The 16,347-nt window shown below is 41.4% G+C and overlaps 3 protein-coding genes across 3 annotated transcripts; 2 read left to right on the top strand and 1 right to left on the bottom strand.

Annotated features, from left to right (window-relative positions):
* Window positions 1–3,473: 3,473 nt before the first annotated feature.
* Window positions 3,474–7,946, top strand: hmox2a (heme oxygenase 2a). Its single transcript, XM_030094523.1, has 7 exons — window positions 3,474–3,517; window positions 4,640–4,768; window positions 4,841–4,958; window positions 6,064–6,231; window positions 6,415–6,738; window positions 6,824–6,956; window positions 7,444–7,946. The coding sequence occupies exons 2-7, from the start codon at window positions 4,686–4,688 to the stop codon at window positions 7,569–7,571; spliced, it is 954 nt and encodes a 317-aa protein (XP_029950383.1). The 5' UTR covers window positions 3,474–3,517; window positions 4,640–4,685; the 3' UTR covers window positions 7,572–7,946.
* Window positions 7,947–8,933: 987 nt separating this feature from the next.
* Window positions 8,934–10,435, bottom strand: tmem186 (transmembrane protein 186). The gene is made up of 2 exons (XM_030094524.1): window positions 10,315–10,435; window positions 8,934–9,618 (listed from the first exon to the last, which is right to left on the bottom strand). Exons 1-2 carry the CDS (start codon window positions 10,315–10,317, stop codon window positions 8,950–8,952), a joined length of 672 nt encoding a protein of 223 aa, XP_029950384.1. The 5' UTR covers window positions 10,318–10,435; the 3' UTR covers window positions 8,934–8,949.
* Window positions 10,436–10,626: 191 nt separating this feature from the next.
* gde1 (glycerophosphodiester phosphodiesterase 1) lies at window positions 10,627–16,338 on the top strand. The gene is made up of 6 exons (XM_030094522.1): window positions 10,627–11,141; window positions 12,110–12,285; window positions 12,496–12,601; window positions 13,454–13,546; window positions 13,747–13,958; window positions 14,795–16,338. The coding sequence occupies exons 1-6, from the start codon at window positions 10,881–10,883 to the stop codon at window positions 14,940–14,942; spliced, it is 996 nt and encodes a 331-aa protein (XP_029950382.1). The 5' UTR covers window positions 10,627–10,880; the 3' UTR covers window positions 14,943–16,338.
* Window positions 16,339–16,347: the final 9 nt, after the last annotated feature.

A 16,347-nucleotide genomic window follows, 5' to 3' on the forward strand; every position in this document is an offset into this window, starting at 1 on the left:
TCATAAACACAGGAAGCTGCATTCAACACAGAAGCAAAATCACTGGGGCGGCAATAGAGCCGAGGTCAATGTAATATTGTTGATCATAGGAAGTGTCTCGGCTATTAACAATGACAAAAACAAACAGAGGTGGGTCTGGGGTTGAATATTTTGGAGCAGGACAGCCACAAGTAGAAGTGGGGCTTTCCTACAGCGGGGCAGGTCTCTCCAGGGCCTGCAAGACATGAAAGAAGCGCCTGCAGCTGCCACAGTCCCTTTCAATGCACAGAGGTTTAGCAGAGGAAAACCCTCCGGTCACATACCTTTGTTCCTTTGTTCTGGTTCTCAAGTGTTCTTGTGGGAGCCCCTATAGGTGAACTGCACACACACACAGGGTGTGACTGCAGCCACACAACAACAGCTCCTGTCTGATGCATGTCCAGGCTGTAGATGTATAGATTAACAGAGCAGCGATGTAAACAGCAGGTCATAAGAGGATACAGAAAGTCCGATAGTGACAGTAACATGTAAACTCGACACTTCCTGCACATTGTCTGCAGGCTCCAGAGTCAGACATTTGTTTATATCTTTGCTGCAGTGGCATCACGATGAAGACGCAATGAAAGGCAAAGCTTGTGGTGATACAATGTGATCTGAGTAACACTGGAGATTGTAAACTTTCATAGATGTTGAGTGAAATGATAGGTACATGATATTCCAACTTACTACCTGAAAAATAACCAGTTAACCAGTTTCCATTTAACCTGCTGGTTCATGTAGCTGAAAGGGATGAGAAAACTGAGTTAATATTTAAACTCTCAGGCGTTTGGTGCCTATGTGAGGTGTATCACGTGGAGTGGAGAGACATCTAGTGGTCTGAATAACACGATACACTTTTGCCTGGAAAGAAAAATGATCACTTACTGTAACACCCCTAGAAATGGGCCAACCTTTACTCTGACATGAATGACAGAGGCGGAGCGTGGGTCTCAGTACAGAGGGGGCGGAGCATTCTCGATGGGCACTTATGATAGTAATTTTATCATTCAAACAATCCCTCATTCTACCATCAAACAACACACTAATGCTCACTTTCATTGAGCCAAGCAAACCTATATGTCTCAGAAAGCAGAAAAAAGTCACAAACCAGTTCACAAACTTGTTCTGAAGAACAAATATACAAATACACAGGTGTCAATCTCAGAGCGTCCACTGTCCATGGTGCTGAAAACTCACTGGCTAAATCTGGACCATCTTTGATACAGCTGAAATATAAAATGAACACAGCTGGTCTAAAATTACACAATCTATTCAGATAGATATAGACACAGCTATCTATATCTTTTGGAATTCACGTATATTAGAAAAAAATAGACTCGGCGGTCTCTTATAGTTGAACGCAACACAAGGCACATTCAAATATCCAGGTGTTTAAGACCACAACATTCTGATAAAGATATTTTTGAAGGTTTCACTGACTCACCAGTGGCCCCGATGTTAGGTTTTGGGTAGTACCGCTAGCAGCTAGCATAGTGTTTAGCATACTGTTTAACTTCCCTCCAAAGAGTTCAGATCAAGTGCAAAGAAAAAACTCGTTAATGCCGCACAGCCAATCAGCGCTGGCTTACAGCTCTGATGCATTCATGAACAGTCGTAATGTAAGAATTGGCAAATTGGAGCCCACAATCATATGCGTATACCTTCTCGCACACATTGCACATTTTATTCTAATAATTTATTTACGAGTAAATGTGAACACATCACATGAAACGGGGCCCTATGACCTTGTGGGCCCTGGGGCGACCGACCCCTTGCCCCTACTCTGGCTCCGCTACAAATGATTTATATGTATATATATGTATATATATATATGTATATATATAATAATAATAATGCATTGGTTTTATATAGCGCTTTTCAGGACACTCAAAGACGCTTTACATTGCATTGCATTATTCATTCACACCATACTGGGTGGTGGTAAGCTACAATTGTAGCCACAGCTGCCCTGGGGCAGACTGACGGAAGCGAGGCTGCCAATCTGCGCCATCGGCCCCTCCGACCACCACCAGCCATTCACTCTCACAACTTTCATACTAGGCAAGGTGGGTGAAGTGTCTTGCCCAAGGACACAATGACAGTTTTATGCCTGCGGGAGCAGGGATCGAACCGCCAACCTTCCGGTTATAAGACGACCTGCTCTACAGACTGAGCTACTGTATATATATATATATTTTTTTTTTTTTTTTTTTAACTCTAAGGAAGACAAGACAGACAGCGTGTGCTTGCCAACAGACTTTAAATAACATTATTGTGAATTATTCTGAATAACAATGAAAAAGCCGCATTCTGTGCAAAACACATATGAATTAAAACCCCAAATTGCTTTCTGTAAAAAAAAAATCTAATCCATCCAGAAATTGTTGAGTTATCGCATTAAATTACTAACAACAATGAAAACCTTTTGGCAGAGTTAAAGTACAGGAAGGAAATTAGGGTTACAATGTAGCTTTATTATTTTAGATATCATTTTTCAAGACAGACTGACTGCAACTATAAAATATGTATCTATAAAATATGTATTTCACAGATTATATTAGTAATCATGCATGGGTGAGTGTACTGGTGCTCCTATTTTTTTCTCTTACTTTATTCTTTGACTGATGCTGTTTTATATCTGTTTTATATTTGTTATATCTTTGTGAACACCTGTCTAATCTAACCATTATGGTGGGATTATTTTTGTATGTCTGCTCTCATGTTGTTGTATTCAAAGGTGTATCTGGGAAGTTATAGGCATTAAAAGAAAACTTCTTCTGCCTAAACCTGTTCGGTCGGTATGTCATGCAGATGCAAATGACTTTATCATTGACTATGTCCACGTTTACATGAGATTTTAAGTTCCTGCTTAATCCCGATTTATAGTTGATTCCCCTTTAGAAAACGACCTAAACTAAGGTGACACACAGAATGAAAGGTTTACATGTCGAATTTACATTTAATTATTCTTTAAAATGAGAATAAACTGGACCCTTTATTTGGAATTTGCTTTAATTCGGAATTAAACCGGAATTTAAAGTCTCATGTAAGTGTGGACCATGCCCATTGTGTTTTACATGTTTGATGACTGACAAAATGCATTCATTCATTCATTCATTCATTCATTCATTCATTCTGTCTTTTTCCACAGTTAAATTGGGAGATGGGGCCACTCGCTAAAAGTTTTAGCTACACTTTCTACCTTGAAGAAATGATCCTTTCAAGAGCCACAAATCAAAACTCTTCAAAATGCACACAAATCTCATTTCTCTCACTTCACTGTGCCTTCTTATCGTTGAGGGCTTTAGACTCTGTGGCTTCAACCAATCAGAATGTCTTGCCCCCAAAGAAAACCTCTGATTGGCTGTCGTCAGTTATTTTCTGCCAATCTGCGGCCTCTGTCATGTTGCTAGCTTCTGATTGGCTGTCATCATAAAGAGCCCGCCCCCAGCACGCCGTGTTCCGCTCAGAGAGCAGAGAAGGTTCTGCTGTCAGAGAGGTAAGCGGTGTTTAATCTGTCGTTTTGTCAGTAAAATGTTTATGTTGCATGTTGAATGTGTTTGTCTTCAGACCGGAAGCGGCTCATTAGAGTCAGGAGGCTCCATAAAGGGCTAAATACTTACATAAGAGACGGTGCACGGTGTCAGTTTTGTAACCGTCCCTTCAAATGTCAGCTGGTTTCTGAACATGAGAACATGAATGGGCCATAAAATAAATCCAGCAAACTGTCATGCACTGATTTCATCTGAAGGATGGTGCACATTGATTCATGTAATAATTCAGTTCACCATGAAGCATAGTGTGGATCAAACAATGAATGTGAATATATGACCTTTACAGTGTAACTTTGCGTAAGTTATAATTGTATAGTTACTATTTCATTCACACATCAATGACATAGAGAAAAAGTGTCATCAATATCATTTATTTTATTTATTTTTTTATTTTCTGTGGAAAGAGTCCTTCAAATGTGTCCACTCAGGAACAACTTCTTGTACTTTGTTTAGATTGTAGACAATTTCAAGTGAAGTTTAGACTGTTAAAAATGCTCAAGTACAAATACAATATGAAATGTTAGCTACTTTTTAATTGCACATTATTCTAGGCATAATTGTCCTTTATTCCAATTTAGTGGTATGAAACTTATTTGTCCAAAGCACAGTTCTTTCTGGATATAAAGCAGGAGTTTTGTTTAAACTATGTTTGAAGAATAAACTTGTTGACTACAAATGAAAAAACTGTGGTCATATTCAGGATTTTAAAAGTTGCAATTATTGTAATTGTTATATTGTAAGTAAAACTACACATTTGAAATAAATACTCAATAAACAATAAGTTCCATCAAATGCCAGATTATAGGAGTATTTATTAGAATCTATTACTCAAGGGAACCCACATCAAGTTCAAAAGCCTAAATACATACATCTATTTGAACATTATGACAGAAAACATAGGTAAGACTGACTGATTATCTCTTTAACATGGCACCGGTTAGCGTTTGGGACATATTGGGGGTCAGTGGGTCAAAACTGTTTTGCCAGCTGAAAGGGACACAGAATTCAACAGTGGTTTCTATGTTTTGGTTGATTTTGTAGCATTACTATGTTTATATCTTTTGCAGCTTTCCCGTCTCATCAAAGTGAAATCACTCTGAGAATAGCAGCACGATGGAAAACAGTGCGCCCAAATCCAACGGTGTGATGAAAGGAGGGCCGAGGATTGTTGTGGACGACGACGATGAAGTTCTCAGGTATGGAGAACATCGTCTTTTATCATTTATCTGAAATTTATACGTGTCTCTTCACCCTGCTTCTACTTCCAGTCCGACAGACCTGTCTGAGCTGCTCGCTGAAGGGACCAAGGAGTCGCACGACAAAGCCGAGAACTGCCAGTTTGTCAAAGATTTCCTGAGGGGTCGCATCCAGAGGGAACTCTTTAAGGTTGGCTTCACAACTCCTGCTCCTCAAAAACAAAAACAAAACCGTCATTTGTTGCAAAAGTAACAAAGAAAATGTTTGACACTTTTCACACGCATTTTACCACTTTGTAGCAGTGTTGTGACGCACTGTGGGGCTCAAACAGACACTGAGGTAGTGAGAGAAAGCAGTTCAGCAACTGAACCACTGCTCCAGTGTCAATATTTGTGAAGGTCACCCAGAGCTCCTTCAGCTACATGCAGGCTGTTTTTAATGAGATCTGACAGTGTTGATGGGGTGATAATGTGATATACAGTAAATAAAGTAAAAACTAAGAGTACTGTGAAAAGCTGCATTGTTATCAGATGAGAAGTGAACGTCATTAGAATGGTCAGATGGTCTCTGGTCGGATAGTGTTTGGTCAAGGTGAGGAACCACAGAAACTGAATTTTCTTTTACAAAAGACCAATTTGCTCAACAGGAACTTCTGATATACTGCTTCAAATGAAACAAGAAACTATATTATAGCTGATATTATCTTTAATTTAGCGAAAATAACCTTTAAGATATCAGTTCAGGGGTCATATACAGAACAGTTTGATCTCTGTTGAGCAAACCCTGACATTAATGTCAGAATCACCTTTTAGCATTGGCAGCACCAGCATTTTTCATTACATTCAGGGCAAATAAATGCAAAAATCTTATGAAAATATGAACATTTACTCTTTTTTTAACAAACTGTAATACAACTTGAAATTTTGCTGAGGTCAAAAAGATGCTAATTGTTTTGTTAATTTTACACTTTACAAGGATCATCCTGCAGGCCGGATCAAACCCGGTCTATGGGTTGGTTTTAGCCTAAAGGAGATCTAAATAGATTAACCATCCGTCAATCTAAGTTAATATTTTGGGTCATCAGAGTTTAATTCACGTGCATATTTTGCCATATTTGCCATACCATTTCTAAAGAAATAAGCCACATTTCAGGATTCATCTGCATTTTTGATGTAGAAACCATCAATTCTCCGCTGTGGGATTTGTCTCAATGTGCAGATGAAGTCTAACATAAATCCAAACACAGACCCACTGTAATCTGTTGCTTTTTGTCTCCATCTTCCTCTGTGTTCAGAGAGGCACAGCGGCTCTCTACTACGTCTACTCGGCCATGGAGGAGGAGATTGAGAAGAACAGAGAGCACCCTCACCTCGCTCCCATCTATTTCCCCACAGAGCTGCACAGACGCGACGCCCTGGCTCGGGACCTGGAGTATTTCTATGGAGAGGACTGGGAGAACCAGGTGAGCGTCAGTCTCTGGACTTTAAAGGTTACAATGTGGAGAATCAGACATGGCTGATCTGTCACGCTCCATGAATCAACTATGACCTGGACAGACTATGAAAGCTGAACAGAGTTACTTGGTGTTCATTTGCAAGTCGAACCAAACTCAGTGAAGTCTTCTTACCCTGGTTGCCTCTCACAGATCAGCCTCTCTGCGGGCACCAAGCCGTACGTGGACCGCATCCACGAGGTCGGGGAGTCGGACCCGCTGCTGCTGGTGGCCCACTCGTACACCCGCTACATGGGAGACCTCTCCGGAGGACAGATCCTCAAGAAAGTGGCCCAGAGGGCCCTGAAGCTGCCGTCGACAGGAGAGGGCCTCAACTTCTACCAGTTCGAAGGAATCCACAGTCACAAAGGCTTCAAGCAGCTGTACCGGAGCAGAATGAACGAGCTGGAGCTGAACGCAGACGCCAAACAGAGGATTGTGGACGAGTCAAACCGGGCCTTCGGCTTCAACATGATGGTGAGATGTGAAAGTGACCTGAAGGCAGAAATCCTGATGAAACTGATGAAAGCTTGACAGAAATCTATTTCCATTCTGAAAACAGGTGTTCACAGAGCTGGAGGACATTGGAAAAACCATTAAGGAAGAAGTCCAGGATGCGGGACTGGGACACAGTCACGCAGAGATCATGGAGGGGGGAGACATCAACAAGTGTCCATACTATGCTGCAAAAATGGGTAAGAAGCCATTCTGGCTTTTTGAGATTCTGCGGTTCAGAGAACGTTTACAGTGCCATCTACCATCAACTACCTGCAGATGCATTAAAAAATGAATACCATTGAAAAGGCAACTGTACTTACATAAAACATTTCACTCTACACATTTGCAATTGCAATTTGCAAAAAAAAGCTAATTTATTTGGATGTTGTTACAAGCATGGCCTCCAGTTAAAAAAAATATAAAGCAAGTGATATTATGGAATCTTATAATGTTTTGAAATCTTGTGTTTTTGTTAAGTTAAAAATTTTACAAATTAAAAAAAAAGTATAAATCTAAGACAAGTTTTACTATTTCAACCCAATTTCTGCAACATTTCTGGTTTTCTAATTTGAGCCGCACCTGTACATTGGATCCAGTGTAGCATTGATTTTATGAACACTTCATCCTCGCTGCTTTTTTCTGCCTCCACTCTTCCATTCCACCTGCTCTCTCTCGTCTGTGCAGCGGCCAGTGGAAACCCGTCCTATGCGTGCCAGTTAGCGGTGCTGCTCCTCAGACACCCCCCCTGCCAGGTGGCTCTGGCCACATGGGTGGCCCTCCTCGCCGGGTTTGCTGCCTGGTACTTCTTCTGAGCGCCGCCACACTCCAATCAAGACTGGACGAAATGTTCTTTCTTGCAGTTTGACAGGTGAAACCAAAAACTGTTGTTATCCAGGTATTTTTCTCTGAAGCATCTGATGCATTTTTTTTAATTTAAGTTTCTGCTGCAAGCTCCGCTTGAATATTGTTGTAGTTTTTTCTCATTTATTCTACTTGCGGGACATGCAGATCAATGCCTTTGAGAGTGCCGGCAGCAGCAGAGTAATGTTTGTGTTGATGCAGCTGTGAGACGGTCACACAGCGCATCCTGATGCATGTAAATGATTTGCTGGATTCACTGTATGCAGAGTTTTGAATCTGTTTTCATATTAATTTCTGGATACACTGTACAATTTGTACATTTTTCTTGGCATTAAACAATGGCTCAAGGTAACTCAACATTTGTGTGTTGATTGGATTTCATTAGAATGCAGTTTGTTTTTTTTTTTTTCATTTCTCAATTCTCTGTAAATATCACTTTTAGCCAACTTTGCTTTTTATGGGTCACATCATACTCCCACTGTCTCCCTTCCACGCATGTCAACCTGGCCTTTCCTGGTTTTTTTTAAATTGCATTTACACCTTTGTGCAAAAGCGTGCATATTTCAGTCATCAGATATTGATCAGCCTTCTGTTTTTTAGTTTCTTTCACAAAACTGTATATTTGTGTAAATTAATGACTTGCTGGCAAAAGGATGTTAATCAGGCAGGATTACAATCAGACACTTCACCTTCGAAGATAAATTACATTTTTTAAATGTTTTCTTTCAGTAATATATGAGTGATGTTTTAACTGGTGATCTTTACCTCAGAGCGAGAGTGGACGTAAATCTGTGTAGAAGAGGAATAGTTGAATATCAAACTGATTATTTGGTTTCAGGATTAGGTGGACATACATTAAATGTCTCCAAAATAAGCGTTTACTTCAAGTTAATGAAAAAAGCCATACAGGTTTCACAAGAGATCAGTACAATCAGTTATTTTGATTGAAGTGTCTGCCATATTTGTCATTAATCCTTGTAAATGTGCTCAGGGTGATTTATTTTAAATGGAGATAAAATGGTAGTGGATGTATTCATTCTTTTTAACAGACACTTTTCTTTGAGTAAACAATCTCACTCGTACCAGAAAAAAATCCAGATTTTATTGGGGTTTTTTTTCCCAGTTTCCCATATTAACACAGTTTACCAGGCAACAATCATACTCCAGCAAAACTCTGACATTTTGTTTCATTGTGAAGTCCTGCTGCAAATACACAATCTCACTGTCACTCGGTGGCGTAATAACCTATGACAGTTGGAGCCAGTGACTGTCTTCCACTTCAAAAAGATTTTTCCTTCGAGGTTTCAGTGTTGCATTCTGAGCAAACGGTCATTTTAAACTTCCAAACACTTTTTCAAACTGATGTCTGTCCACCACACGTCCAAAATAAGTGGAGAAATAGAACGTGTTTGTACTGCTGTATGTCTTTAGTTTCAATATGGTCTCACTCAGAGTATCCCCCGTGTCTGCGATGGTCATGACGTCCGAGACAGGCAGGTAAAAATCCCTGCGTTTGCCCCAGAAGGAGAGGTGGGACACTTTGAGCGTGGTTTGAGTCTGGTCGAGGTACATCATCCCCACAACCCTTCTGAAGAAGTGACTGAGAGAGTACAGCATGACGCCTGCAAACAGCGCGATCCCCGTTGTGTAGCTGACGAGAAAGAAGGGGGCAGACCCCTGGAAGTAGAGGACGTAAACTGGGGGTAAGATGACCACTGTGAAGGCGGTTTGAAGCAGCTTCAGTCTGGACACCGCTCTGAGGTGTTTAATGTACGGCAGAGTGTAAATCATAGTGTACTTTTCAGTTGCTAAATCCGAGTATCTGACCAGGGGAGTGACTTTAGGTGACAGGGATCGTTGGAGGCTCTGCTGGACTGCTGGGTAACCTGCGAGTGAACGATGCTGCAAACTAGGAGGAGTCCGAGCTGTGAGCAGACATGGCCCTCTCGTACAGGACAGGATGTGAGAAACCGACCTGCACGGCAGCAAAGACCTCATCTGTAGAAAAATAACAGACACATCTGTTTAGCAATGCCAAAACTATCAGAATCATTTGGCGTCAGTTTTACAACACAGTGAACAAATGAGGAATCAACCAAAAGAAGGCGTGCAACTCAAGACTGCTTTTACTAACAATTACTCTCAATTTTAATTGAATTAATCACTTAATGGCAACATCTTTTTGTCAGTGCTTTTATGGTATCATTCAATGCAAGCTTCTGCTGATTTTTTATTTTTATCCCCCAATTCATCAGAAACAGATTGAATATACTGAAAAAACAAAGTCACAACAGGTAACAACAGGAGAAATGCGCAGACATCACACTACAACAGGACAGCGTTGATTTGCTGATCATTTCATCTGTTTTACTTTGTCCAAATCAGTTTTTATTTCAAAAACTCCACTGCCAAATGATGGCTTCCCTGGAGGACAGGAGAAAACTGAATGAAATGTAAAGTTAATTTCACAATTCTGAACTTGATAATCAAAGTTAGTTCACTGACTGAGTTCACTGACAAACTAAAACGTTTCTGTAATCAATATGTACAAAGAATAGTCAGATCAACTTCCTAGAACTTGTCCATCACACATCATTAGCCGAGCTAGCTTATGACTAAAATCCTCCGTTTAACCTTCAATTTTTTGTAAAACTGTGAAAGAAAACTGAGAGTTTAAGGCAAAAAGATACTCACCATGGTCGTAAATAAATGAAATATATTGATACATAGAGCGAAAGAGAATAAAAAAGTTATCAAGCTATGCAGTGCAGAATGACATCAAGTGAAGCTTTGCACTTTGACCCGGAAGTGCTTACTAAAGTTTTTCTTTTTTTTAACTAAAGGTTTGATACTGCTTGTGTTGGTACAAGTGCGCCACTTTGTGGAAAGCTTCAGGTAATACATTGAGAAAATATTCCAGGAATGTTAACATCAAAATAAATTAATTTAACGCTACAGTGTTATATTAAATGTCGACGTGTTATCGTGACACGGAAGGAGAAGTGTGTCGGACCCGCAGACCCGCCATGTCTGCTGCAGAGTGGACACCATACAGAAAGCTGCTCCTCAAATGTTTACACTAGTGTTTGAATTGCTTCTCCCGCTGCTTTAAGCACCATAACGTCAGTTCTCTTCCGGTTATGTTATACGAGAGTCGCTTCGTCGCTTGAGGAAAATGACCGTGACCGGAGGAGAAACATTGCAGTAACGGTCAGTGGCTGTGTTGCGTTCAGAGACGACGTTCTTAAATTGGACACGGGATGCTGCAGCTCGGGGATGAAGTCACCCTGTATTCGCTGCTCTTCGTGGCGCTCCTGCTGGGCACCCGGAGCCCGGTGTGGACCACCGCCCTCACCGCCTCCCTCTACCTCTTCATGGCCCTGTTCCGGTTCCCCCAGGTGCCCTCCAGCCGAGCCCGCCAGGTGCTGCACCCGGCCACGGGATGCGGGCGAGCGTCGGTGATCGCACACCGCGGCGGAGGACACGACGCTCCGGAGAACACAATAGCAGCGATCCGGGAGGTGAGGGGGCTTACTTCTGTGGGAATTGGGCAATCCACAGTGACTGATGCGAATAAGAAACGGAGAAAATCTCCAAAGTGTGTGGCGGGACTCCACCTGGGGGCGACAGAGAGCCACAGAGGAGCAGCACAACTCTCGCGGTTCAAGGAGATACATTTTATTATCAAGACTTTTAATGTTGGGGAAAAAAAGCTCTTTGAAGCTAAAGCAAAGTAGATGGTGGCTCTCATCTTTATGTTCATTATTTTTTTATACTGCTTTATCTAATTAAGGACCACCGCAGCTGACAAACAACAACAACGCCCTGTTTACACAAGTGAAAACTTCTACTGACTTTTGGGAGCCCCTGAAAATGCAACTTTTTGAACATGACTTCCAAAGTGTCACTTTTCATAAAAGCTGCAGTTGTCCTTGTGTGGTACCAACTGGGTCTAAAAGGGCTAGGAAATAGAGGACCTGCTACTCATCTTTATTTAAGCTGCTACTACATATGCGCGCCAAAGTTGTGCACATGCCTAATTCGAAGGGCAATAACACCAATGGCGGCCTCCAGAGTGTCATGACTCCCGGTCCATATTCTCTGGGGACTTGGTATTTTCACCCATAGCAAGCCATCTTCCTCGTGTGTCCATGCCAAAGTCTGTATCTCTGTTGTTGATGTTTACAGCATGATGTTGTCTGTGTGTGCGTGTGTTGTCACAAAAACGGCCAACAGCACCTACTAGTGGCCCTACATGAAAATTACATTTTCGGCATTTCTTCCTTCTCCACGTAAACATACATAGTTTTCAAAACAATGCGTTGTCTGTTGAAATGTCACGTAAACAGGGCATAAAACTTGTCAAATGCAGACTCCACCCAGGATGTTACAGGGCATACACAGTGAGTCAGTCAGACACACACTCTTATTTACATCAGGAATGTTTCCAGAGTTAATGCTTCTGTCTCTTCAATCTGTTTTGTCACAGGCCAGTAAGAACGGGGCATGCGGTGTGGAGTTGGACCTGGAGTTCTCAGCTGACGGCGCACCGATTCTGATGCATGACGACACGGTGGACCGAACCACCAACGGGTCGGGGCCACTCTCCCAGATGAAACTCTCCGATTTGGCTAAACTGGACGCGGCTGCTAAACATCGACTCCAGTATGAAGCAAACTACTCCCAAATAGAAGCACTTCACATTTCAAGACACAACTCGTCTACTTCTTTATTTGTTCTATGTTCATAAAGGCAGTAGTACATGACCAAATATCATGAAACAAACCAGTTTGAATAGTCAGAGATTAAAAGAGATTAAAAACATTTTCTCAATGCTTCGTTGCCTTTTTTTTTTTTTTTTTTATTCACTTTCAGAGACAAGTTTTCTGGGGAGAAGATTCCCACTCTGGAGGAGGCCGTGGAGGAATGCATCAGGCTGCAGCTCACCATCTACTTTGATGTCAAAGGTCATCCCGACGAGGTGCGACGTGCTGAACACACTGGGGCTCCACGACGGCCAGTCCTTCCGCTGAGCCGTGTTGATTAAATTGATCTATCCCACCGGCAACATTACATGTTGAATGGGATTTAATTCTGAGGGCTGAAGTTAGCTGTTGTTTGGAAAAATGTGAAAAAAAGTGGTGTTTATAGGTCAAGAATATATGTTCATTGTTTTTACAATGTTACATGGAGCATTTTGAGATTTTATCTAAGTTGTAAAGTGTGTTACAAATAAAATGTATCATCATTATTATTATTATTCAGTGCACTGAACAGTAATATTCTTCCTGCTGAAAGACCACGTTCATGTGATGCATTCAAACGTGTCCAGAACAGAAGCTACTCACACACTGTACTACAGTGCCAAATAAACACCGGCTCCAGCTCTTTACACAACTTAGTCCATTTTAAGTTTTGCAACTGATTTTTTTTTTGTACACACTGTGAACTACTCCTGCTTAAATGTTTTTCTCATTTGTGTCGTTCACATTAGGCGGTATTTGAGTGTAAAGATTCTCTAGCTGAATTCTGAATTCAGTATCGGTTCAACAGCAGTGTTTCAGCCACTTTGGTCCTCATATTAAAGAGATTTCAGTCTCCTGTGGGACTTGTGTATCCTCCACATGTTTTAGACGAGGAAGGAATGCAGAGCTGTGCTGGAGGTTGTTGTTTCAGGCAGGGACACTATCCGTGTGAGAGCCTTCAAGCAGTGTGTGTGTGTGTTTGTGTGTACGGACACAGCTGCCAGTTACCACCATGTGGCTGGACACTTACAACGACAAACACAAAACTGTTGCCTGACTTCTAACGTGCTTGTGTTTCTTCTCTTCAGGCGGCTGCAGCTCTGAAGAGTCTGTTTAAGAAACATCCAGTTCTCTACAACAGCAGCATCGTCTGCTCATTTGAGCCCAAAGTCATCTACAGGGTAAGACGACGACGATGATGATGGTGATCAAGCTACTGCAGTTCAAACTATACAGCACACCTTTCTGGTTTTGTTAGAAAAGAGTCTAAACTCACCACACATTGCTGTTTTTATCTCTTTTTATTAAAAAACCAGCAGGCGGTCGTAATGTTTTGGCTGATGCTGGTGTTTTCTGCCACATGTCGGCGTGTTGAGCGCAGATGAGGCAAAGCGACCCGGAGGTGGTGACGGCCCTGACCCACAGGCCGTGGAGCCTGAGCCGCTTCGGCGACGGCGCCCCGCGCTTCTCGTCTCCGTGGAAACAGCAGTGGATGACGCTGATGGACGTGCTGCTGGACTGGGCGCACCACCACGTGCTGTGGAGGCTGTGCGGCATCTCAGCCTTCCTGATACAGAAGAACTTTGTCTCACCGTGAGTGTTTGTAAGACTGTATTTTGTGTTTTATTTTAATATCAAGCATATTTTATTTGTATTTAAAGAAAACCTTTCATAAATTAACTGTAAATTCAAACCAACATAGTGATATACAGTTTGTGACTTGGTATTTTGAAAGCTTTTCATGTCAATAGGTATTGTTTTGGCGAACGCAGAAATTTTAGTTGCTACTTCAGCTACTGTGTCTCCGGTCCACTGTCCATAACTAAAAGTCTCTTCACCATTTATTGCTCTTAGTTTCATTACTTTTATCCTTTCCGCTGTGAATATAATCCATTTTCACTTCCTCTCATGTCGAGTTAATCACATTTTGGGGACTTTTTTTGATAATACCACATAATATTGTATGAGAAGTGAAATATGCACTCAATTATATAAAGAGCTGTTCATAAATTTTATGGGAAACCAAATTAAAAAACACATTTGAGGACATAAATAGTGAAGTATAGAAGATATTTGCCTTTTTAAAGCCTTTTAATGATTTTTTTCAGTACTTTCAGTCTCTCATACTTTTTATTCCTGCTGTCTTTAGAAAGTCACTAAAGTGTTTTCAAATATCTTTCACAGTGTGCTCTTTAAAGGATTCATTTTTATCTGATATTGACCCCGGCTGGGTTCCACAGTGCTCCTCATATGTGCTCTTAAGACTCTATTGACAACATGTTAGATTAGATGGTGTTTCTCTGTTAAATGCTGGCGTGATGTGAGCTCTGAACATTCATCTTCAGCCACATGTCCGATGAAAGAATGCAGCTGGGTTCAAAGCTCCTTTATCTCGCTGCTCATATCAGGTAAACTCCTGTTGTCCGCAGGGACTACGTGCAGTACTGGGCCCAGAGGGGGGTGGAGGTCGTAGCCTGGACCGTCAACACCCGGCTGGAGAAGGATTATTACCAGGAGCTGCTGCAGGTCAACTACATGACGGACAGCCTGCTGGAGGACTGCGAGCCTCATTACTGAGAGACGCCCTGGAGGCAGATCTCCAACACTTCCCTGATCCTCATTCAGGAGAGATTTTCACTCATTCAGGCAGTCGGCTGAGGGAGGAAGTTCATAAGATGATTAGTGTTGCCAACTGTTGAATAATGAGTGAATTCGCTCCAGTGTGGCATTTTGATACCTGTTAATGATATGTGTCTGTTACAGGCCTGAATCCACTGTACTGTAACTCACCACCTCAGGACAAGAGTGATTTTAATGATTTTCTTAATTTTGTCTTTAATTTGTTTTGTGCTTTTTAGCTAATTAAGCTTTGTTAATATTAAGGAAAATGTGTGTATAAATATATAATCAACAGAGAAGTAAATTTAAGCAATACAGCAAAGGAATTAAAAAAAAAAAATCACATTAGTACCTGCAGAATAGGACTGGAATACACATAATCTTTTGTGTACTGTTAATATTGATAATGAATTTTATCATATACTTTAAAAAATTACAAATCACTCTGTTTTACTCTATTCACGATGTTAGACTTCACTGCATCAGTTGATCTGTTTTATCCTTCAAGGCTTCCGTTGAAGTCTTCATGAGAAGATTTAATATTTACCCTGCTTCAGGATGGCAGTGAATGAATGATCCAGGTGGAGGAGGCTGAACGTTCAGCTGTTGTGCAATAATAGGACTGAATTCATGGTGGAAATTAACTCTTTAATTTCAACAGGCTGCAGACGTGTGAAAGAAGGTCATAATTACTGAGTAAACTGCAGAAGTGAAGCGACGCCTGTCGCTCGAAGGACTTTTTTTTTTTTAACTTGCTCCAGATTCACCTCATCTCAGATATTCATTTCAGACAGAACTCACTCAACAACCGTCCTCATGTGCTTTGATGTTAAGTTGCCTTTTTAATTGTAATTTTCAAATTGCAATGAGTTTTAAAGTCATAAATGTTCACAAAATAAAGAACATTTGATTTCTTGTAGCAGCTGGTGAGCGCGTGTTCCGGTGTTGAATGTCTTTTTAGGGTGAACTTTGTGTTTTTCGTAATTTTTAGCCAGACATCATAATCATGAACCATTTCTTAAACATTAACCCCTTCTAGTCTGCATGCTGATTGCCTGCATATTTGGTCTCTGTGGAAGCAGAGGGGCGGTTCGGAAGCGTCTGTGTTGATCTGACAGGCTGTAACATTAATCCTCTGCGATGGACTGTTTGACCTGGACTCTCTGGACCGACCCAGATGGTGCAGATGAATGGGAGCCGTAGTGTTGGATGTCACCCTGGATAAGCCTGTCTGAGCCGTTTCTCGCCCCCTCTGATCTGCTGCTAAACGCAGATGTTGGACACACACCTGATTCTCACCTCAGTCACTGAGTTTACATGTTGTGACGACTCCTCAGATCCATGTTGTAGGAGTAGAAATGAA

Source organism: Salarias fasciatus, chromosome 6 (assembly GCF_902148845.1).
Source record: "Salarias fasciatus chromosome 6, fSalaFa1.1, whole genome shotgun sequence".
NCBI lineage: Eukaryota > Metazoa > Chordata > Actinopteri > Blenniiformes > Blenniidae > Salarias > Salarias fasciatus.